This window comes from Peromyscus eremicus, chromosome 7 (genome assembly GCF_949786415.1).
Source record: "Peromyscus eremicus chromosome 7, PerEre_H2_v1, whole genome shotgun sequence".
Lineage (NCBI taxonomy): Eukaryota > Metazoa > Chordata > Mammalia > Rodentia > Cricetidae > Peromyscus > Peromyscus eremicus.
Genome location: NC_081422.1, coordinates 96,216,768 through 96,242,382, shown reverse-complemented (window position 1 = coordinate 96,242,382; position 25,615 = coordinate 96,216,768). Strand labels below are relative to the sequence as shown.

Genomic DNA, 25,615 nt, shown 5'->3' with positions numbered 1-25,615 from the left:
AATAAAACTGGATGTGGTTCTGCATGCTCATAATTCCAGAGCTTGTGGGGCTGGGGGTGGGCAAGCAGAGCCAGGCCTCTATGGCCAGCCAGCCTAGCCTACTTGGTGAGTCTTTGGCACACACACACACACACACACACACACACACACACACACACACACACACTTCTACCTGCACACAGATGAACATATGCACATAAAATTTTCATTTAGCCCATCTAAAAAATTGACAGTGGAAAGTTCTGTAGTCTTGTCTGGGTATTTCTATATTTTCTTTTTAATCACTAGGAGAGATAGAAATTCCCTTGATGTCTGTGAGGCCCTGGCCTTGTCTGTCTAGCCTCTCTTTGAGCCTCATCAGTGAAATCGGGGGGAGGGTGCATTCAAGGTAGGATTAAAGGGGCAGTGTGGACTCCAGTGACCTCAGGGACACAGGCAGAGTGGGCTGTTCATTCCTACAGAGTCTGAATTCATATGACTACTTCTGGCCTGCAGACACTGAATTCCTTCTTCCTCCCTCCCTCCTTTCTTCCCTCCCTCCCTCCCTTCCTTATATCCTTCTTTCCTTCCTTCCCTCTCTTCCTTCCTTCCTTCCTTCCTTCCTTCCTTCCTTCCTTCCTTCCTTCCTTCCCTCCCTCCCTCCCTCCCTCCCTCCCTCCCTCCCTTCCTTCCTCTTTCCTCTTCCCTCTTCTGCCGAGGGCTACACAGTTCTGTCTCTGGCATTAGAGTGCCTGGCTGGTAGCTCCTTGCCCAGCCTTGGCCCAATACTTTGCCATACTCTCCCAAGTGACTTCATCCTCCTATCTTAAGCCATGCAGAGGATAAGCTGAGAACGCGGGGGAACAGTTAAAGGTGGGCTCCAACTGACCCCTTTCCTCTCCCGGCCAGTGAAACCCCAGAGGAAGTCTGGTGATCTGGACATGATGCTACACCATCAGTGAGGAGGGTCACTTACAGTAGGGTCCTGAGACAGAAGGAGGAGAGTAAAGATAGGATCAGGGACAATGTTGTCCCAGCAGCAAGGAGGAGAGAAGTCTAGAAAGGCTGTGGACTGAAGAGCTGTTTCTGAGCTTTGAGCTTGCTGTGCTTCAGTAAATATGGTTTCTTCCTTTCCCCATCTTGGGTCTAGGAGATGGCAACCATATTTTTTTTCTGCCTCTACAACACAATCAACGCAGCCCCTAAAGGTTTGGGCATCTCTCTCCACCATCAAGCAATCCTGCCCCAGTGGGCACCAGCTACATATTCCTTAATCCATCTTGGGCCTCACTCCATATACCTAAAGCAAGTGTCTGACCCTACAGGTTGAGAGATTGGTCCCCAAGGCTGTTTCTCACCTTTGGATACTAATCACAAGTGGGTAAACCTGTGCTCTTGACCTATCAACCATAAATTGAGGTTCCAAGAAGCCCTAATTTAAATTTGACTGATGTACCTGAGTAGTTCACAAGACTCTGGGAAACATGGGGTTCCCAGCCCATCATAAAGAATATCACAAAGAGAATGGATACATGAATACATAGGGGCACCCTAAAGCTGCCACACCCCAGAAGCATGTAGAGCTGCCAAGAAGCTCTTTGAACCCAATGTTTTGGGGATTTTATGGAACTTTATTATATGTCCCTGATTTCTTTACTTCCTTGGCCTTTGGTGATCAATTTAATCGTCATCTCCTCTCTCTTCAAGACTTGGGTCTTGGACAGCCCTACCCTCCTAATCCTGCCTCAGTGACCAGTCCCCATCCTGAAATTTCTTGTATTTAGTTGTCTGATTACCGTGGAAGTGCTAAGGACTTCCAAGGCTGTATATTGGGAAAGAAATACAGAACAAAGACTAAGCACATCTTCAGAGCATCCCTGTTTCCTCCTGCTGCCCACCTGGTGCACTGCCCAGAGACCTCAGAACCCTGGGGGTCCTGGAGTCACTAGAATGTCCTGATCTAGAGAAGGTCCCGAGGAAACAGACAGCATTTGCACACAGTGGTTGGAAGATGGGCTTGGTACTTCATTTACATCTCCACTCTCTCTTGCCTCCTCTGTGACCTCGTCCTCATGTCCTCTCTTTCCTCCACCCCCTTTCATTCTCACACTCTCATACTGTCGTACGCCTTTCTGAGTTGTTACGAGGATTAAGCAAAATCGAATTATAGCATCTTTGGCCTGGTGCCTGGTTCATAGTAAACTCTCCATCGATGTTAGAACTTGCTTTGGTTATATCCCTGGAAAGTGTGAAAGTGTGTCGAAGATAGTGAAGCTTCCAGCAGGAGAAGATATCAGAGATCTGAAAGTAAAAGTGATGTGTTTGGAGTCAGGGGACAGCAAGTTTTGCTTCAGCCCTGACCAGAACTCATTGGCTGCACATAAACCACACAGTCACCCGTGGCCTGAAGATCCCTGGTGAAAACAAGTGAGTAGTTGACCTTCTATGCTTAGGCATGCTGCAGGAGAGAGGAAAAGGCATATGTGAAGCCCTGGAGGCCTGGCCCAGCTGTGTCCCCTGGGGCTATCGGAGCCATAAGCTCAAAAGCTTGGGAGTGATGGCCCACAAAACTGGACTTCAGTTGTATTGTAAAGATGAGGTCTCATGTTACCTAGGCTGGCCTTGAACTCCCTATGTAGCTAGGGATGACCTTGAACTCCTGATCCTATTGCTGCTGAGATTGCAGGTGTTCCACCTCACCTGGCTCAGCCTTCAGTTCTGAGGGAGCGCGACTTGCTGCCTCCTCCAAATGACAGGAGAAGGTCAGATGGTAAGGGGACCGTGGCAGGGGCAGCCAGAGGGATCGGGCAGGAAGACAGGAGGAAGCACACAGCCAAGTGAGACCAAGCATCAAGTTGCACGGCTTCATTTTAAATAATCTCTAGTTTACTGGGGGACGAAATGGAAAGGAGGAATTTATGAAGCAAACGAAAATAGATAATTATGCCTTATAAAATTGCTGTCTGTGAAAAACCATGCAGAAGGACTGGTGTGAAAATAATTACCTTGTTACATTTCTGACCACAAAAACCCTTTTTTTCTGTCACCCACACGGGAGAAATTTTGATGGATCACAGAGGCAAGCTGGAGCTTGTCCTGTTTCTTTTATTCCTTCTTCAAATGCATTGAGGTGTCCCTTGGACGCTTTGGATAGAGAAAGAGAATGAATGAGGGCCTCCAAGGTGACTCAGAAGAGAAGTGACAATGGCAGCCATCCCTTTGAGTCTCCCTGGAGGTTTTTCCTAAGCTACCTTCTGACCCATAGAAAGGAGGGGAAGGTGAGCGGCAGGAGTTGGGGCTGTGAGCCTGGCGCTAGTGCTATGACCTGAGATAGTTTCTGTAGCTTTTTGGGACATGATGCTTCCTCGTGGGAAAAAATAGCTAAGATGGAACTCACACCACAGGATGAAAACTCGGGTCTCACTTAGCCAATGCCACCCTCTCAAGGAGAGCTAAGAGGTGGGGCCTCTGAGAGTGGGGCCCCGTGGGAAGCTCATGGGGAGGGTGGCAGGTCTACGGCTGTCCTCCTCTCCCCTGAAGGGTCAAGAACTCTCTCTCTCTCAGTCTTTTCTTTAAATTCAGGTTTTCTCTCTTAAAGAGCTAGTCTTTGTATTGCGTGCCTGAGTGTGACTGCATGCATGTTTGTCTGCAGATGTATAAGTTTATCTCTTAAGCGGCTAGTCCTTGTGTGTGTGTGTGCGCCAGAGTGTGCCTGCATGCACTTTCACCTGAAGATGTATGAGTACAAGTATGCTTCTCTGTGTGCCCTTTATGGGCCTGTGAAGTGTACATATTTGTGTACCTATTTGTGTGAGTACACATTGTGTGGATATGCTTATGTGAGTGTGCCTGATAATGTAATGGGCGTGCATGTGCAAGTGACTCTATACCTATGTGAATGTGCATGCTGTGTGTACCCTTGTGAATATGCCTGCATGAGTGTGTGAATGTACATTGTGTGTGCCTGTGTATAAGTACATGAAAGTATATGTGTGTATTTATGTATGAGTGTGCCTGTGTGAGTATGTGAATGTGTATGTGTGTGCTTGTAGACGAGTGTGCATGAAAGTGTATCTGTGTGTACTTGTCTGTATGTGAGTTTGGTTGTCTGATATGCCTGTGTTAGAGTGCCTGTATGAATGTATGAGTGTGCATAAGACCCCTCTGTGTGTCTGTAAGTGTGTACCTTTGCCTTTGTGTGTGCCTGCATGTACACGTGGATGTGTGTGAATGTGATTGTGTAAGTGTGCAGTGGGTGGGGCTGTGAGTATATGTGCCTATGTGAGAGTGTAGTATGTTTGGGGGAATGTGAGTATGTGAGTGTGCCTGTGTGAATATGTATATAAGTGGGTATGTGAAAGTGGAATTGTGTGAGAGCACGTGTGAGTAGACTGGTGTGAGAGTGTGTGAGTGTACCTGTGTGTAGGTATGAGTGTCTGTGTGTGAGTTGGCGTGAATGAGTGGGAGTGAGTGTGTGAATGGGTCTGTGTGCTAGGGTGATCCAACCAAACCTGCTCTGGCATGTCTTTTCCTGCAGTTCTTACTCATATGGTCGGAGTAGTGTGCAAACCCATGATGCACAGTATTAGCCAGGGATGAGAGCGAGCTGGGGCAGAGAACAGAATAGTCAGGAGAGCTGAGAGCTTATATGGAAGATTCAGAAGATGGATGATGGGCCTCACTCCTCAGGCTCCCAGCCCGCTGAGGCTGTCTATAGGGAGGGACTCTCGGAGCAGATAGGGCAGGAAAGCCTGCTGTGGCATCAGACTCCACACCTAGAACAGGAAGGCAGTGTTATCAGTTGGGAAATGCCTGCTTGTTTAGATGCTGCACATTGGAGATGCTTTTTTTTTTTTTTAATTCTTTTTGGTTTTTCGAGACAGGGTTTCTCTGTGTAGCTTTGCGCCTTTTCCTGGAACTCACTTGGTAGCCCAGGCTGGCCTCGAACTCACAGAGATCCGCCTGGCTCTGCCTCCCAAGTGCTGGGATTAAAGGCGTGAGCCACCACCGCCCAGCCGGGATGCTTTTAAATACTTTTCAAAAGTCAATCTTCTCCATCATTTGTCTGTTAAGCTAGGGTTGGCAGCATACTCAGAGGAAGCTGTTTTCCTCAAAATTAGCTCACGTTTGCTGAGCAGGGCTTTAGTGAAGAATGCTCTGTGTGCCTCACTAGACAGCAAGAGAGAAACTTGATTTCACACCAGTGTGTGCATCTGTGTTGCACATTTAAAAATCATTTGGTTTTCAATTTAACAATTTGTGTGTATGTGTTCAGGTGTGCATACATATGTGTGCATGTTCATGTGGAGGCCAGAGGTCAACATCAGTATTTTCACCTTAGTTTTTGGGTTAGGGTCTCTCACAGAACCCAGAGCTCATCAATTCCACCAGACTATTTCACTAGGGATCCTCTAGTCTCCATTTCCTAGTGCTGGTGTTACAGGTGTGCACCGCTGTGCCTGATTCTACATTCATGCTGGGAAATTGAACTCAACTTCTTTTGCTTGCAAAGCAAACCCTACCTCCTGAGCCATCTCTCTAGCCCCATTTTTTTGTTTTTGTGAAGCAGATATTCTGTTTTTTTTTTTTTTGTTTTTTCTTGCGGAAAATCCAAGCATAGATTATAAGGCAACAAGAGCCAGGGCAAGATGCCTCCTGAACCCTGCCGGGGTCTGGCTGGGCCCACACCCTCTGCCAGCCAAGTAGATGTGCATGTGGATGCAGAATGGAAGGAGGCTGGCTGCAAGCTGCAAGCTATTTATAACTGTCACTCTTGTTTTGAGAAGGGTCAGCACTGCCTGTGTAAATGTGCTTTTACACTTCTGTAATCTGAAATTTCTTTTCACAGTTGTTTGACCCAAGTGGGTCTAACCCTTATGAGGCCTTGTCTAGCTTGAACTTTTAAGCTAATAGCCAAGCACATTCGGTGACTATGCTTCAGTGTTTTGTGCTAAGAGCACTTGGGGGTAGCAGACAGCTACCATCTGGAGCAGCACCAATAGGGCCTGTCTCCCAAACTTCCCTATACCTGCTCTCTTTCTCTGACAACCCGAGAAAGCATTCTCCCTCTTTTATTTTTTTAATGTTTGTGTTGATGGACAGTTCAGATGTGGCTCTAGATGGCCCTTTTCTATTGCAAGCCCCCATCACCCATCATTGAAAGAGAGCCTTTCCAAGGCCTTGTGTTGGGACCTCCTCCCACACTTTGACATTGTGTTGACCTTTGGTTGATCATAGAGGACCAATGTTCAGTGGATTCCATGCTTAAAGAAAACTATTTTATCTTTCCATAATCACCTCCATTAGCTAAATAATATTTTAATCTAGCTCCTCAAGCATAGCATTTCCTACAATCCTCAGGTCGCCCTCACTCTTCTAACAAGTATTTCTTTTCTTGTTTTTGTCTGAGTGTGTGCAGGTTCACTCACTATTGTGTTCTGTGTGGAGGTCAGTGGATGACTTTAGGCTTCTTCTATCACTTTCCACCTTTGTGTGTATGTAGTGTGTGTGTGTGTGTGTGTGTGTGTGTGTGTGTGTGTGTGTGTGTTATGTGAGTGTGTGAGTGTGAATGCCTCTGCATAGAGAAGAACACTGAGTGTAATCCTCCATCACTCTCTGCTTTATTGCCTTGAGATAGAGAGCACTCAGCTTTTCAGCTAGGCTGTCTAGCCAGTGAAGTGTTAGGATCCACTTGTTTCTGCTCCTGCTCCTGCATGCTTATTTGTAGGCATGGATGACCATGCTTGGCTTCTTATGTGGGTGCTGGTGATTCAAATTCAAGTGGTCATGGTTACATAACAAGCACTCTTACCACGGGACTACCTTCCCACACTCTCCACCTTCCTTTTGAGACAGGGTCTCAAGCAGTGGAATTAGCACTGTGCACTATTCAGTACATGCGGATTTGTGTCCCTTTTTTAGTTACCTTTGTGAAAATCTATTTAGTCATTATGACCCTTTTGTCTGTAAGCCACTGTACTTTTAGAAGGAGAAATAGTGCTGGCCAGCCTGACATACACTTTCTGCCTGTCCTTACTCTTTCTTTGAGACTCAAGCACTGATTCAAGTATGAAGTTCCGGAGATAGGAAGGGATTGGTGTAAAATTATCTATTTAATTTCCTCTTTTCCCTGTTTTAAAAATCAGCCCAAAGCAGTCCTTCCTATCATTTGTGAGTCCTTTCTTGACATGAATGCTCCTCTGCAGTCTTGGGCCGTGGTCCTGATGTCATATGTACAGGTTCTGGGCCCTGGAAGGGAGGATAGATGAAAGGTGAATGCTGGGACTTAATGGCAGCTGAAGCCATAGGTTCTTAGACTCTGCTTCACCTCGCCTCTTAGGGGAGGACAGGCAGTCAAGAGTGTGTCTCTACATCTGTGCTCTGTGAGACTCCACATCCTCAGAGAGGAGGATGCCTCCCTTCTCACATGCAATATTCTGTGCCGGCTGCACAGCACACCCTTACTTTTCCACTGGACTAGAAACTCTCAATGCACAGGTCTCATTTTCTTCTACGCTGAATCTGATACTGTAAGTGTCCACCCCAGTTTAGTGGTAAGAAGCCTGCTGGTGGAATGATGTAGACCATGGTTGACTCCTGATTTTACCTCCCTTGCTGAGTGGTCTTGGGTAGGTTACCTGACTTCTCCATACTTTTGTTCCTTTTCTGAAAATAATGAGCATATTGTATTTTTTTTATCATGTCCACTGTAAAATGCATGCAAAACACTCCCTTAGTGTTGGACATGTGTCAAGTGCTCAGTCAACTCTCATTGTTTTGTTTTTGATGAAAAATAAGAAGTGAATCTTAGATCCCTATGTTATGGAGCACAAAACAAGACAACAATAAGTGAAGGAAGATACCAAGCATTTTAGATCAAATGATTCAGGAGAACCCTTCTAGCTTGGCAAACGCTGATGTCATCTTGCCTTTCTGAATATGCCTGAACCATCTTGATCCCCAGTTTCTTAAGTGGGTCTCAGCTGACTTCCTGGCCCCACATCCAAGTTGGCTCAACATAAGATTCTGGTCCAAGCCAGCCAAACACCAAACTCAAGTTTAGGAGTGAAGTGTGAGACTGAACTACTGCTGGGCCTCAGGCCAACATCTACCGCTGGGAATTTTCTTGGGTCACCATGCGAGTCACACTGGTATTGACTCACTGTACCCCCATTGTTGACCATTGACTCTGCCAGGGATCCAGGTTCAGAATCTATCCTTAACTCCCTTAGACTGGTTGGGGCTGTGTCTCAACCTCAAGCTGTCGTCAGCACCCTTCTCAGAGTCTGTCCTGACATACGAATTGGCAGCCTTACCATCCCTATAATTAGTGTACACCCACTCCGTCATCCCCTTGTGAGTGGGCACGGGTCCATCCCAAAGTTTTGTTAATATAAACAATAATTCTGCTGTACAGATGCACAAGCATACCTTGGGGAACACATGTTCACCTCAAGATAGAATTGCTGAATTATAGGTACTTAGGCAGTTAGTGGATACTCCCAGAATGCTTTCCCAAAGGACTTGACCAATTTATAGCCATTTAGTATGCATCTCATTTACCCATGTGGCCCAGGATGTTAGTGAGACTTTTAATCTGTGCCAATTTAACCAACGTTCTACTCGTTTTTGATTGGTATTTCCCTGCATACATGTGAGTGGGTATTGTTTAATTTGTTTGTTGGCCAGTTTGTTCTGTCTTCAGGGACTTGCCTATGAAGGATCTTTACCTTTTCTATTTAAGCTGACTTTGAGAAACTCATTAATTAACTGTGGCATCCTGCCCCCTAGTCCCCCCCCCCCTTATCTGGACCTCTACTATGGGTACATTTTGTGTCATATCTAAGTATTTTAATCTTTGAACTCAAATCTGACCATCTATTTCTTTCTGGCATTGGGGTTTTGTGTGCTGACTTTTTGTCTGGGTCTTATGCATGCCATTCTCAAGAGAATATAAAAATACGTTCTTACTTTTTCACTCTCTGGGAAAGTGTTTTTGTTTAACTCATTCATGTATCTGGAATTTATCCTTGTGTAGAATGCAATATTGATATTTTTGTTCATAGCATTAAAGTACAGCATGCCATCCGCTCCACCTGAACTATACATTTCTTAGTGAGGTAATTCTTTCATTATAGACTTAACACCTGCACCTAGTTGTCTGTATTCTTTGCCTTTGATTGTCTTGTCTGTTCTGATACTAGTTTTATTCTTTGCCTTTGATTGTCTGGTCTGTTCTGATACTAGTTTTAAAGATCATAGACTTATGACATATCTCAATAGCTGATGAACCAAGCCTCTGGATAGTATTCATTTCTCAAAAATCATCTTGTCACTTACTAAAAACCTGTTCTTTGATGACAGTCCTTAGAGCTAGCTGGGCACATTTCATTAAGCAATCCTATTTAATGGGAATTGGACAGCATTGGGTATATGGATTACTTTGGAGGTTACTGTCTTCTTTATGATGTTGAGGCTTGTCATCTGAGGATACGGCAGCCAAGTTTTCTTCTATGCCCTTCAGTAAGACTTTACAGTTGTCTTCACACACATATTACAAAGGCTTTGTGAGATTTGATCCTAGGTATTTTATTGGTTTTGTGACTTATTATGAATAGATGCTTTTTTTATTATCTTTTAAAACAGGCTATCATGAGTAATAGATGAGTTGGTAACCAGGAAAGTAGTGAGCCTCCTTCCACTGGCAGAATCCAACAAAGGTTGACCACTGGAGTGGGACAGCAGAAGGGCATTTGCCATCTGGGACATACTGATGATGTCCAAGACTACTTTCCATGCTAAGAACTAGTGTATGTAGGAAATGTCAGAATCAGGACTTAACCTTGAGGGATCTATAGCTCCCTAAGAGGACGACTTCTTCTTCTTCTTCTTCTTCTTCTTCTTCTTCTTCTTCTTCTTCTTCTTCTTCTTCTTCTTCTTATTCTTATTCTTATTCTTCTTCTTCTTCCCTCTTCTTCCTCCCCCTCCCCTCCCCCTCCTCCTTCCTTCTGACCTTAATTGTCTATTATCTTTGGAAACTGGTGTTTCTTGTGAACCAGTAGAGAAGCAGCCCATGCACCTCTTAGAACTTCGTGAAACAATCTAGAAGAGTCTTCAGTGTATTCCCAGGGGAAAAGAATTCCTCATCCATGGCTGTTTATCCTTAACCCCTTTCCAGCCATTATGGGATCCATAGTCATTTAACAAAAGATGAGGAACAATTAGGAAAGCATCTGTTGTTCCTGGGTGAGGCTCTTCGTAATTTCTGATGAACTATGAAGATGTGGGACTCTTCCCTGGGTACCACATTCTCTGAGGATGGCAAGAAGAATTCTTGATCATGCAGCTGCCCTGAGGCCTAATTTCTACCTAGTACAAACTGATTGTCTTTGTACAGCAGAGACTTATCCAGTCTGGCTCAAATGGTTATCTAGTTATCCCTCCCCAACTCTGTGTGTGTGTGTGCGCGCGCGCGTGCGTGTGCCTATATGTATGCATGATTTTGTGTGCACGTGGAGGCCAGAGGTCAACTATGTTGGATGTCATATTTATGGGAAACAGACTCTCACTAAACAGACATTTCACTGATTTGCCTAGGCTAGCTGGATGCTGAGCTGTAAGGATGCTCCAGGTGTCTTCCTGTCTCTGATTTGCCAGCACTGGCATTGCAGACAGGTTCTGCCACACTTGACATTTTAGTGGGTGCTGAGGATCCAAACGCAGGTCCTCATGCTTGTGCAACAAGCACTTTACCAATTGAAACATATCCCTAACCTTGGCTATTTTCTTGAATGGGGGGGCGGGCTGGGGGGAAGGTGAGGGGGGCGGGAGGGGGGAGAACAAGGGAATCTGTGCCTGTATGTAGAACTTAATTGTATTGCAAAATAAAAATTAAAAAAAAAAGTTGCTGTGGAAGGTGAGGATATAGCTCAGTTAGTAGAATACTTATCTATCATGTACAGAGTTTTGGGTTTGATCCCTGAGACTGCATAAAACAGGCTGCTGTGGTCCAAGCCTGTCATTTCAGCATTTGGGATGTGGTAGCTAGAGGATCAGAAGTTCAGATCATCCTCATCTATGTAGTGAGTTCAAGGCCAGCCTGGACTACATGAGATCTTGTCTCAAAAAATAGAATAGGATAGGATAGGATAGGATAGGATAGGATAGGATAGGATAGGATAGAATACTTTGATTAGTCCATACCCTCCCTTCATTGGTACCCTATTCCTGAGAGTTCACAGTGTATATTGTGTACTAGGAAGACCCTGCTGGGTTCTGCATACTTGACAAATGATTCTAGAAGAACCAAGGTGCCTTTCCACAATTCGTGATCTTTGTCCCTGTCATGTCTTGGTGTAAGGCTGTTGAGTCTTGAGATTCACAGTATCATTGCTCTTGACCCAGTTTCCTAGCCAGACCTTGGTCTTCACATTTGCACCTGCATAGTGACGATCACTGAGCTCTGAGTGGCATCAGCTTGTTTTAAACCAGTTGAGTAAGTCCACGTGGTTCAGGCCCCAAGTGCATCAGTTAGGAATGATAGGCCAGAAAGAGGAGCTCCATGAAGACCCTGCCCAAGTAAGCTCTATCTCCCTGTAGTACCAGAAATGAAGTGTTTCACAATGTCTTTTGACAGTTCGAGAAGACTCAGACTCAACACCTTGGAGCTTGCCTTGGCAAAGCGTGGTCTAGGATATTGTCAGCATAGCAGAAGACCACAGGGAAAATGTCCTTTGACATGAATTGGACCTGGGATGCCATAACCATAGCCTGCCTCAGTTTTCAAGGCTTCCAGGGAAGGACTTCTGAAGGTCATGTGTTTAAAATGACCGGCTATGTATCTCCCTTTGGTTTGGAATGTCTTCAGGGACTCTCTGAGTGGTATGTCATCAATGCTTCCCTTCTCTTTGGCCTCATCTGAGCATCCCCTGAATGGACAGTAACGGCCATGGGTACACTCTTTTGACGTCTGCTAACCCCAGGCTGCAGTCCCTCATCAGTCCTCAATAGATTTCTGTGGCTTTCCAGAAACCTGGTCTCCCAGCTCCAATGCAGACTTGAGAGAGGAACTGTCTCTTTTCCCAAGAAGTGGAACCCATCCCTCTGTCCCAGACAATTAGCCCCATTAAAGACGGGAAAGCAAGAAGTTGTCTATACAAACACTGGTAGGTGGTGAGATACATGACACCAGGCTATTTGACACCCCTGAAATCCCTCTCATCCCGGTCCCTCCTTGTTTTGACTAATCATTTCTTTCCTGTTACTAACTGTTATGATTAGGAGAATTGCCTGTGTATGGACCCAGTACGTAAGAGACCCTAAGGAATGTGTGCAGACTTGCTCACATAGCCCCAGAACCAGAGTGAGTTTTTCCTGCCCCTAAAGGTAGGAGTTGAGATGATTATGAATAAAAGCTTTCTATCAACTTGTGAGCCCCCCATAACCCCCAGATTCTATTGTACTTTACCTGTGCCTTGAACACTTAGGGAACAGGACAGCAGGCAAGTAAGTGTATGCGCCACCTCCTCTCCAACAGCCCCATAAGTTGATTCAAGTGATTTGATTCCTCATATTTATGCTGAGGACAATAGTCCCTACCTTCCCAGATATCAGGAAGATCAACTTCTCTAAGTTATACAAAAATGCCAAATATGGTGCTTTATATATAGTGTTCATGAAGAGAAAACTGACTTCAATACAGAACTCTGCTGAATGTTGACCAACACAATCTCTTTGTTCTTTTAATCTTTTTTGTTTTTTAGTCTCTGTAGAAATCTACGCTAGGGAACAAACAATATTAGTTTTCCACCAAATCAGAACCAGGCCAAGGAGTAACCAGTGGATAAAGAGCTCTTTTGGTCACTAAGTATCCACTCACTGGGAGGGAAGAGGTGCAAGGTGAACACATCCATGTCGCAGACCCACCTTGACCTTGGCACACCTTTGACCACAGACAAGCCATTTTGTCTCTCTGAACCTCAAGTTTTTTCATCAGGAAAACGGTGGTAGTAAAGACACAGTTGTGAAGTAACCTGGTGATAATGTCTACAGACAGACTATGTCAAAAAACAATTGGAGGCTCTTCCTTGTTTTCCTCTGTCCTGGCCCAAGCCACTGTTGTCCCTCATCTGCATGGCTACCGTGGCCTCCTGGCTGGACTGTCTGCTTCCACTTTTATCCCCTTTTGTGTTGCTTTCACAACAGCTAGAACAGTACCTAGAAAGTCTGACTGTGGGGCTGGAGAGATGGTTCTGGGGGTAAGAGCACTTTTATGCAGGCATGAGGACCTGAGTTCAGATCCCGGCACCCATGTTAAAAGCCAGGCATGGCTGCACATATCTGTAATCCCAGCACTTGGGAGGAGAGAGACAGGAGAATTGCTAAGGCTTGCTGGCAGCCAACATAGTTTCAGGTTCAATGAGATGCCTGGTATCAAATAAAAAAGGTGGAAAGTATTCCAGCAGACACCAGGCTTATTCCTCTGGCCTCCTTGTGCATGCGTGTGCAAACACACACACACACACACACACACACACACACACACACACACACACACACAGAGAGAGAGAGAGAGAGAGAGAGAGAGAGAGAGAGAGAGAGAGAGAGTCAGTCTGAGTATGTCCTTCCTCAGAGCCTTCCCTAGAGTAAAGTATTACTGAGAATAAAATCCCTGTAAACTGTGCCCAGGACTTACATAACCTGATAATCTGCCTCTACTGGTAACTTACTCTCTCCATTCTTTCTCCCATCTCCCCCACTCATCAATTTTCTTATAGCTACATTCCCCTTGCACCCCCTGAAATTTTCCTTAACTAGCCAATCACACTTCCTTCTCAGGATTATTGTAGGTACTGGCTCTAGCCTGGGGAACATTCCCTCTATAGTCTAGTTAGTGGCTCCCGACTCACCGCAATGTAGTGTCTGTCCAAATGACCTCATCTAGGAGACGGTTCGCTTGATCACCAGGCACACTGACTCCCTTCGTCCTGTTCTTTATAACCAGAGCCTTGCCACCAATTATATCACACATTTACCTACCCCTTGGAAGGGTAGATAGCACTTCTCTGACTCCTCCACTAGACTGTAAAGTCCATGAGAGCAGCGTTTGCTTGTGTTGTAGCACTTGAAGTAATCATTACAACATAATGAATAAAATGGATAGCCGCCATTACAGAAGCTGTGTTTGTTAGCTTGTCAGCCCAATACAAGCTAGAGTCATCTGGGAAGAGGGAACCAGTATTGAGAAAATGCCTTTATTGGATTGGCCTGTAGGCAAATGTGTAGGGCATTTTTGTGATCAGTGATTGGTGTGAAAGGGCCCAGACTGTTGTGGGAGGACCCATCCCTGGGCAGGTGGTCCTGTGATATATATATACCTCAACCCTTTCTTCTAAAGAGAGACAGAGAAGAAGGCATAACTTCCTACAGGAATAAAGAGATATGTCTTTGACTGTATGTCAAGGAAGACTATGAATACCACCTTTCAGAGACCAGAAAGCACAGATACAAGTATATGCAGAGGTCACAGTTCAGAAGGTGTCAAGATCTAGACTTTTCTGGATAACCAGCACCATGTTAAAGTAGTCTTTCTTGGGGGTGGTGCTTTCTGGAGCTAAGTAGCTTAGAATATACAGAATTGGGCAGAAACAATCTCCAAAATGTTTCTCCCCAAGAGTAGATCCATATATATAAAAGGTAACTGAATATGAAGATCAAACTATGAACAATGTTCCTCCACAGTACCTGCTTCAGTTCTTGTCTCCAAGTTGCTACTCTACTTGAGTTCCTACCTTGGCTCTTGCTATGGCTGGGCTGTATAAGCAAAAACAAAAAACAACAAAAAAGCAAACAAACAAACAAAAACCAAAACCAAACAAAAACCCTTTGTCTCTGAGCTGCCTTTGGCCATGGTATCTATCACAGCAATAGAAAGCAAAGAAGGAAAGAAGGTATTGTAACTGGCAGGTGCCATTTTAATCCTTTACTTATTGGAAGTCCTATATAATTCTTCTGAGCGATTATAATCTTTTGGTCTTACTCGTAAATGTGCAGGATTTGGCTCATCCTAATCTGAAGAAGCCAGACCTCCCATTGCTAGTGAGTTGGTCCAGGGCTTCATTTGAAGCTGACTCCTAAGGGCATGAAATTGTTCCTGGGAGGGTTGTGCTCACACGATCCTATATGTTATTCTTGTTAGGATCCTGTATGTTATTCCTAGGTTTTGATGCCCTCTCTTCTTTACCCCAGAGCTCCAGCCAACATATTGAGGAGAAGATCCTCAAAAGATGGCCAACATTGCAGAAGGATAGGCTCTAGCCATTCCCCAATGCAGATTTTTGGTATGAGTCCACCTCTGGAAGGTCCCCCCAGAACTTCCTCTGCACTGGCAGAGCACTGCACCCAGTGCTCATCACCCACAGATTGCAGACATCTATGGTCTGTTTTTTCCCAGTGATCCTGAGATCCTTCAAGTTTCTGTTGTTGACAGGAAGATGTCTGGCATCCTATAATGACCCCCTTTCCTGTCTGTTTTGTGTCACCTCTTCTCACCATGTACTCGATACCTTATTCTCAACTTCCCAATATGGCTTCAGCAGTCCCCTTCACCGTATGACAGAATCTGATAACTTCTGCTGTCAATGACCCCTGTTATCCTGGTACCCAGTGCAGACTCATTAGAAGCAGGAGGTCTCAATTTCCTCTCCAAGGTTCTGAAGCAACACATTGCCACTCATCAGACTCTCCTGTAAGCCATTGGTGCTCCCTGTCTGACCTCTTCTTGGGCTTCTGTACCTAGTGTGATTATGATGGGAGATGAATCGGAGTCATCTTTGTGAGGAGGGCAGGGGAGAGGAGAGCTGAACTCAGGTTAGGACATGTCATGGCTACACATGGCAGGTAGAAAGGGTGAGGAAAGCTTTTGTTTTGACTTTGCTCTCAAATAATCAGTTACCAAAGAAGAAGACGCAAGGGAATGTGAAGCTGTGTTCATGTTTATTTGATTACTGTCATACATCTCTGACAGTTGTGGGCATGTCGTCTGCCAGGTTATGTCACCTTCTAGCCAAGCTTGCTTTCAACCTTGTGTGCTGTATTTAGTGCAAGGCATAACAATAAAACTGATTGAATTTTCTACATACTTTGCACCCATAGAAAACCTCTACATCCCATATTTCCACGTCTGCCCCTGCCCCCTGGATCTTATCTATTTCTCTATAGACTCTCAAGGACTTTTCCACCTTCTCTAGGAAGCCTTCCAATCACTCAGTTGTAGCTCCTTTAATTAGCTCTGCCACAGTGAGCAATGAGGAAAGAAATACTCTGACAGAATCCTCATTTTGGAGAACTAATGTTGGATCTACACTGAGCACACCACCCAACGTGTTCCTGGGCACTTACACCTCACTCTCTCCCATCATCCTTACCCTAAAGTCATTTTTCTCATCCTCCTCTCTACTGCCTCCAGGCCTTCACCCTATATTTAAGCATGCAGTCATTTTATTTAACCTACAATCTTGACTCTTTTCAGTCATAAGAACATTATGGTTTAGATTTTCTTGATTGAAAATACTCAAGGGTCTTGAGCATTAAATATCCTCTTGGCTCATTCCCAAACCCTACCTCAACCCTTTCTTCTAAAGAGAGACAGAGAAGAAGGCATAACTTCCTACAGGAATAAAGAGATATGTCTTTGACTGTATGTCAAGGAAGACTATGAATACCACCTTTCAGAGACCAGAAAGCACAGATACAAGTATATGCAGAGGTCACAGTTCAGAAGGTGTCAAGATCTAGACTTTTCTGGATAACCAGCACCATGTTAAAGTAGTCTTTCTTGGGGGTGGTGCTTTCTGGAGCTAAGTAGCTTAGAATATACAGAATTGGGCAGAAACAATCACCAAAATGTTTCTCCCCAAGAGTAGATCCATGCTTGAGGACAGAATCTCTAAATCATATCTGAAAATACGGATCTAACTTGTCATCTACAATGCTTTCCATCCCATTTCCTTTACTTTTAACTGTATGGATTCACAACTCCCAGATGTGGGGTTTTGCACTTGAGTTCCCTAACATCACTCTATAGCTTCATGTCTTGTACATTGCCCAGCATAATCCTGGAAGTAGAGTCTGTGCCCATAGAGAGAATGGTAGTATGAGATGAGTGTTAGTTAGATGAGTGAATAAGGGTTTCTGATAACCCAATAATGACAATGATGGCAATTATAGCCACTGACATACTCCATTCTTCCATGTACCAGCCACCATACCACAGTTTCATTTTTTTAGATGAGGAAGTCAAGGCTTACAAGTTCATTTTCTCATAGCTGTCCAAGTTGATTGGTATAAATATTCAAGGGGTTCATGGTTAGCTTAAGAAGACTGTGAGCCCACTCACTGTGTGAACAGTCATGCATTGAGCACATGTTCACTTTTTTGCAGAAAAACCTGGTTGCTTTATCAGATTATCTCTGGGGGCATGCACAGAGTAGAAGGGACCTTTTCTGGCCTAATGCAGGGAGTACCATGCCAGGCTGAATGTGGAAATTTCTAGGACAGCATCATCTCATTGCTGGCATCCTTAGGAACCCCCATAGGGAGCTATCTAAGGATGCAGACCTGGCTACAGCAGTGCAGATTAGCTTCTCTGTGCTTTGTGTGGTCCTGGAACTCATTTGAAGTTCTGAGACCAGGAGGTTGGCCTTATTAAGATTCCTGATAAGGGGACTGGCTTTCAGAGCTTACCCGTCCTCAGCACATTTTCCCTTTGATTTACTTAAGTGTACTCTTATTTCCAGCTTGATGGCTACAAATAAACTCGCCTGCTTTCTGCCACCTACCTTGTCTTTCCATTCTTAAATAAAGTCACCTGGCCAAAATCACATTAAGAAGTAGGGAGATCCTATCTCGAGATTACAACACTTGGGCTGAAGGCTCTAGAGGGATCCAGTTTAACTCCTTGAGGTCCCCCTGACACCCATGTTTCATGTGACTGAGCCAGCCCCTTTGGTACATACTTCAAGACATTAGAGACCTATCTTCATAACTCAGGACCCACCGTGCTCCCTCCTCATCCAAGCAGAAAAATCATAGCTCAACACTTTTACCATTCTTTCAAAGGACTGAATTTCCCTAGCCTTTTAAACAGAATATGTTCATCGGTAGTAACCGTGGCAACAGATCAGACAGGCTTCAGAAGGCCTGTCTGTATGTAATTAAGAAAAACGAGGGAGTAGCCATGAGAGCGGGGAGCTCAGACAAGGAGACTGTGTTGCTGAGCCTTGCCGGGCAGTTGATGGGGACTTTTGCTGATGGGGATAGCAGATTTTCTTCCTATCTTTTGACCTCCCTTTCTGTTCCCCTTTAAGATATTTAGGTCTCCTTCCTGGGATGTTGCTGGAAGCTTACATTCTGAATGCATAGTCCCAGCGAAGCATGGGGCCCCCAATCCAGGAGAAACACCTAAATGATTAGAAAGTGATCGTAGCACCTTCCTCTAGTGAGATTTATGCAAGGGTCTAGACCTGCACCAGCTAATCTCTTCATCCAGGCGTGAAAGCCTGGGCAGCCTGTCTGCAGGAACCTACCTGTCTCATTAAGATGCCGAAGCCCAGACACCGGGGGCCATCCTCATTTTACCACCAAACCCTGAAGCACTAGCTTGCCTGGCCCAGAGCAGGCCTCATGGGAATAAGGGACAGAGTTGGACGTTGTCCCGGGATCTGAGCCCCAGGGCTGTTTTATCTCACAGCACTTACTCTTATCTGAAACCATCCCATTTGTCCCCAGGTTTACTTCTATTCTGTCAGATTTCCATCTCCAGAGATAAATACCAGTTCCATCAGAGGAAAAAGTCTGCCTGCTTTGTTTCTTACTCTTCTCTGCCTCCTAAGAGGCTGGAAAAGTCCAGAGACTTTTTGTTATAGTAGTGAAAGAATGGACAAGTAGATGAATAATGAATGGATTCCCAGTCACTCTTATGGCCCAAACTTGAGCCATCTCCATAAGAAAGCACTGGTACCCAATCTGTGCAATAAACACCAGTGAGGAAGCTGGGGGAGGATTTATATCAGGCATACTACCTTCTCCTGAGTCTCTGTGCTCCATCCTCAGGAAAGGCCCTGGGTGTCTGGTAAAGGTTACTTAGGAGAAAATGATGAGGTTTATTTGCCCCTGGACTCAACAACCATGCCCTCCTCCTTCCCTCCTCATGTCTCGCAGGGATGGCCACTGTGAAAAGCACATGTGGATCAGAATGGAGTGGCCATATTTCACGTAAAAAATGTTCCTAAATAAATGTGAGGAAAAGTCCCTTCTTGAGGACATCCTTTCTGGGTGGCAAGGAACAATGGGAAGTAGCATCCACCAAGGTAGGTCTACCAAGCTGCCCTCGATTGCAGATGGAAGAGGATCACCAGAGCCAACACTTCCTTCTCTACTTTATCTCATCAAAACCTCTGCTACTTAGGGCCACTTCAGGGGGTCTTGACTGCGGCTGAGGTTAAGGTCTACCTGAGGTCCTTTCATCTGCCCACAGAAAGGCATCCCATCTCACTAGAGGGGGGAGGACATATGAGACCATCAGTCATGCACATAGGAAACAAAAAGGACACCATCTGAGAAGAGAGTGCATGACTACTGGATACTGGCAAAGGATAGGCAAAGTGCTATGTGGTCTTGGCTATTTCAGACACACCAAGTACCTCCTCATCAGGAGGCCACAGTGTGGTGAGGATGGCACAGAGAGACCTTCACTATGCACTGGTACAATCTGGTTAGGTGTCTAAAAATGAATCTATGGGAGACCAGGAATAGACTGCATGACTGACAGACGTTGGGGACAGTTCCTCAAAGAATAGACCCTGGGTCTCTAAGGATGAGCTGGAGTTCCTGAAGTAGGTAGGAGGGGCAAGAACTCCAGGGAGAACAACGAACATCATCATGTACAGTCTTGGGAGGGCAAAGAGAGTTTAGGGCACACAGGAAATTGTAAGAAGATTCCAAAAGGCCGTCCTGGGAGACGCAAGGAAAACAGTCTGAGGAGATGGAATCCTCAGAAGACCCTAGGAAAGTGACTGATGTCACATGGAAAGCAGAGTAACCATTCTGGGTAACTGGAAGGCATAGTGCTTTGAGCAGAGGAACATGACGGCCCTGTGTGCATTTTAGGTTTTACACTCTGGTAGAAGAGAATGGATGAGAGAGGTGCAGAAGAAATGCAGGAGAACTGAGAGGCCCTTCAGTGAGGCAGCTGAATTGATGAGGCCTGGGGCTATTCTGAAGCTGTGGGGAGCTAGAGAACAGCAAATAAGGTAGTGGCCCTGATAGGTCACAAAGAGGACCCATGAGTTGGAGGACGCAGATGTGATTCCTAGGGCCTGGCTGGTGACGAAACAGGGTGTCTAAACATAGGGACTGAGCTGTGTTATAGCTGTTGTCTGAGTTGTAGTCCCTGAATTTGTCAAGCAAAGGAGAAAGGGAACACAGTCATAGGAGGAGTAAGGAGGCAGGGGAGCAGGTGGCGGAGCACAGAGGTAGGAGGGGCAGTTACTCCGGAAAAGCTTAGCTAGAGCAATGTGGAATGATGCCAGGTGTGGTATTTGGTTTGAAAATAGTGAAAACTTCCGCAGGTTGACACTTGGAACCTGGAGTCAGAGGACAGGATGAAGTTGGAGTTCCAACAGAAGAAAGCTCTAGAGGAGAGAGGGTCTGAGAAATGCAAGCACTAGACCGTTACTCTGTTGGTCAAGCCTCAGCCTTTTTACCCAAGGCTGCTTTCTGAAAGATAGCCTTGGAAGCCTGTGGGATGCTCCGATGTAACATATTTTTAAGAGATTTACTCCATACCTAGCACAGAGCACCCACTCAGAGGATGTATGTATTGAGAGGCTTGTGGCTGAGGCAGGTCTGTCCGCTATGAAAACGGGGCAAGCCGCAGTGGCATCGATCCATGGGAGCTTGTGGGCTGCGTCTCCCTGGCCTGAAGCAAACAAAGATGTTCAAGACATGCAGGGACCAAAATGGGCTTTAACAGACTGTACAGTGCAGCAAGGCAACCTGGCTCAAGAAGAGCACATCTGAGACAGGGCCTGCCGCTTTCCCTGTACCAGTTCTGTACCGACTCGAAGAGAATGGATGTATATCCCTGGAGAGATGGGTGGAGAATTCTTGAACACTATTTGCAAGGCTTCAGTAAAAAAAGCTTCATGAATTCAGCCCTGTCACAAGTGTGCATGAATGCCATGCTTTAGCTCAGGCCTAATGGGCTTTATATAGTACAGTACTGATTTTCTTTCATGTTTTAATAGAATCTGGTTTAATATTTGCTTTCTGCTCTAGCTGCTGGCTGTTGACTGATTCAACACAGAATCCTTCCCTGGTGCCCTCCGACCTTGTTGTTATTCCCTCATTTTGTGTGTTGGCAATTGATTCCTGTCTCCAGCATGAACCACTTTACACATGTCTTCGTTCAGCTGGTGATGGTCACGTGTGTGGATTCTGAATGCATTACTACCGGGAACCGCTGCTCAAGCTGACCTGCTGTTCAGAAGGGGGGCTTCCGGGCGGGATTCATTTCCATCCGTTAAACATTGACAATATGCAAGGCTCAGGCTTGGAAACTTGAGGCTATGATCAATCCTGTTTGGTAGGAAGGAGGTTCTCCAACAAAATCTGAAAATGTCGACATTGTGGCCATCAATTCAGCAACGTTTTGCTTTTGTACAGGGCACAAGTTTTCCAGAGTTATATAGCAAGGCATTTCCATTTTTTTGAATCATGAATAGCCATGAGCGTCCCAGGGAGGCTGCTTGGTTTTGGGGAAGCAGGTACTAAGAACAGGTCTCTGCTTAGGAACATGAACTTTGGAAATAGGCAGGTCTGGGCATCCATTCTTTTGGTTCCTGTAGACCATGTGACCAATAGTTAGATTTCTTTGTAAGCTTTAGTCTCCCAAAACATTTGAGATGATTGCCGCATCTTCCTGGTAGGATTCCTTGGTGGGAGGGGCAGGTAAGTAAGTCATGCATATGAAGCAGCTAGCTGGCTGCTCCAAAACATGTGCTTATGCTTCCTTGTGTTGTTGGGTCAAAGATGGTGGCTATATATGAACCTCTACCACTCAGTGCTGTCTCTGGTCTACAGCCATTAACCTGGCACAGTGTGACTATTCATTCCTCTAGCTGCTCTGCCAGCCTGTCCCATAGAGACACAGCCCTGAATCATGCACATGAGTACTAAGTTGTATAGAATTTTGTGTGGGATTCCAGGATCTGTTGGGGTTTGAGGGAGGGTCTGCTCATATATCATTGAGCTGTATTACAAAGAAGAAAAGGTAAGAAATTCAGTAACTGTCTTAGACACATGCGTATTAACCATAAATGTTCATGGAGGATGGGGCTTGGACCCCAAAACAAAAATACTTGAACTCACATCTTTAAACTTTTCTCTCTTTTGGCACACCTGATCAAAAGGAAGCAAATCAGAGTAGGAATAATGCAAAAGGGAGTTGGGGACAGGTTGTCATCTTTGTCTACATTATTTTCCCTTTATGATGGATTTGAACATGAATCTTTGGGTTGGGAAATAGAGTGTATGATGAGATTGAAGTTGAGCAGGCACCGAAGGCAGCCTAGAGAGTTGCTGCTGAGCAAGGAGCTATCTTCTCAGCCTCACTAGACCTTTCTTTGTCTCCCTGCAGGTGTCCCATCAGGTCCCCGAAATGTCATCTCTATAGTCAATGAGACATCTATCATTCTGGAGTGGCACCCTCCAAGAGAGACCGGTGGGCGGGATGATGTGACCTACAACATCATCTGCAAGAAGTGCCGAGCAGACCGCCGGAGCTGCTCCCGCTGTGATGATAATGTGGAGTTTGTACCCAGGCAGCTGGGCCTGACTGAGTGTCGTGTCTCCATCAGTAGCCTATGGGCTCACACCCCCTACACCTTTGATATCCAGGCCATCAATGGAGTCTCTAGCAAGAGTCCCTTCCCTCCACAGCATGTCTCGGTCAACATCACCACAAACCAGGCTGGTGAGTCTGGAGGTTTTTGTGTGTCTGTCTGTCTGTCTTTTCATCCATCTCTATGTAGGGTCATAGCCAAAGCCACACCTATCCCACCAACCTGCCCTCAGGTGGGTGACAGATGTTTATGACTGTGGAGGAAACTGACATCATCTTTCAACCTCAAGAGTGAGCTGGAAAGTAAGAAATTTTCTTTTGCCCACCGTCAAAGCAAATACATGTGTCTAACCTGGAGCAGGGCCTGGTACTCTGCATCTAGCCGGGCCTTAATAAGTGCTAGTGGGCAAATGGATAGAAGGATGATGGTTAGATTGATGGTTGTATGGATACGTGGATGGAAAGAGAATAGATGGAAAGATAATGGATGGATGAGTCAGTTGCATGTACAGATAGAAAGATAGGTGGGTAGGTAGATAAGGAATGAGTGGTGAGAACATTATAAATCTTTGAGTGAGAACTGGAACACCAAAGGTGCTTTCGTAGAAAACCAGTGAAACAAACTAAGTTTCAATGAAACTCTTGTTTTTCCAGAGTACATCCTTCCTGGATGCATGCTACAGTGCTATAGAGTCCTAGGGTAGACAATAATGGGAGATGCCTAGGACCCTGAGTAGCTCTGCAGCATGCATAGATCAGAATACATCTTTCTGTCTCTGTGTTTATTGCTTACTCTTCCAATCTTTCCTCATTATTGCTTTTTACACTTCTTAGAGCAATCCATTTCCTTTTATATCTGTTTAGCCAGTCCATTCATGCACTAACTCATTTATTTACTCATTCATTATTAAGAGACAGTTATTTAGCACCCACTCTATACCATGCTGTGGACTAGATGCTATGAGAAATACAGTGATACTTAGACACAGTTGTCTATCCCATGAAACTCATTAATGGAAGCATTTGCAAGACCCTGACCTAAGGCACAGAGTTGTAAGGTGCTGTGTTCTAAGCATAGTGTGCTATACACTGGCAGTAAACAATAAGTAATTAAAAAAGAAATGCTTGTCTCCTGTGTGAGCGAGCAAGACTCAGGGGGCAAGTGAATATCACATCTATAGGTGACAGGGGTCATCAACACTGGACTATGATCTTATTTGTAATTATAGATTTTTAATAAAAACTTTCTATAAGGATAACTCATTAACAGAATAGCAGAAACTAAGCATCTTTCTTTGCTTTCTTTCTTGTTCTGTATCCTCCTTCTTGACCTCCCTCTTTTTACTCCATCCTTTCCTACTCATAAATATCCCATTCTCAAACTTGCTCCACCCCTTTTAATATCAGGCATTTTTGATGGCAGATGATTCTTGGGTTAACACTCTCAGAACTGAGAAGAAAAAAAAGTGTTATGGGAAAGCATGGCTGTCCAGATGGCTGTGCCGTTGCTGTGTGTGTGTGTGTGTGTGTGTGTGTGTGTGTGTGTGTGTGTGTGTTCATGTGGTGTGTTTATATGTATGTGCGTGGTCACGTGTTTGTATGCATACGTGTATGGTGAGAAAACAAGAGTGAAAGTGTAGAAACCTCCAGCTGGTGACCACAGACCGGTGCCATGGAGACAAAGGTTGTGACAGTCTGTCTTACCCAAGAAAATGGAATGGCATTTTCTGCATTATGTTGAGCATGTAACATGGACAGTCTTTGTTAGCAAGCATTTCCCTTGGAGAGTTAAGGCAGGAAACTGGCTGAAATATTTTAGTGTCCCAGCTTCTGGGAATAACAATCCTGCCAGGCTGTCATGTTACTCTGAGCTTGGCTGTCTTTTCTCTCTCTCTAAGCATGTGCGAATAAACCTGCCACTTAGATCAGTTTGCTTTTATTTCTTTTCCTCCCTTCCCTTACCCTGCTATTCCCGAACCTGCCCATCTGCTTGTCTTGCCATCTGCACCTTCCTGGGCTTCAGTGGAGCAGAGGTACCAGGGCTCCTAAAAGGGGCCCTGCAGTACCAACATTCAAAATATTTATTTTTATCCCCACTCATTTGCGATGGTGCAAACACATTTCTCATGCACTTTATTCACCAGCAGATCCTTTATTCTTAACCTTCCCCTGTTTTATGCCTCATTATAACCTTCCAATATAGAATTTCTTCTTTGATAATTCTAAAACGTTGAAATCACAAAGTTTATAATCGGCAAGAGAATGATGCAGTAACTTCATGATAGTATGTGGTTTATATAAAGCAAATATCAAGTCAGCTAGTGGCTCCTAGTTGGTGTGCTGTGTAACATAGAGGAATAGTGTCTATTTGGTGACTATGTACATGAGTGCAAGTCATCTTCAGCCAATAGTATTGTCTTTTCTTAAGGTAGGAATGGCCAAAATGAAGACTTGACCCCATGCCTTTGTAAGAACAATTTAGAAATGTGAAGAAAGCTATGGAAAGCTATGCGTGTTACCATAGTTAGGAGACTAAATAGTAGGCATTCTGAAAACCCAATGTAGGGAATGAAGTGGGTAGACCTGTGTTTAGCCAAAGTCATGATGTGTCTAGCCTTCTCAGGACACCAGGACACCATTGAGCTCATCCAGTGTTGGAGATGGACAAGTTAGCCTTTTCCCACCACTCCTCTTTCCCCTGCTTTACAGTATGATCCATGTAAGTGTCTGTGGCCA

General features: G+C 45.0%; 1 protein-coding gene across 1 annotated transcript in view; it reads left to right on the top strand.

Annotated features, from left to right (window-relative positions):
• Window positions 1-25,615, top strand: part of Ephb1 (EPH receptor B1) — a 456,415-nt gene that overhangs the window by 306,969 nt on the left and 123,831 nt on the right. Inside the window, exon 5 of the mRNA XM_059268461.1 lies at window positions 22,676-23,011. Within this exon, the coding sequence (XP_059124444.1) occupies window positions 22,676-23,011 (336 nt within the window). The remainder of the gene's footprint in view (window positions 1-22,675; window positions 23,012-25,615) is intronic.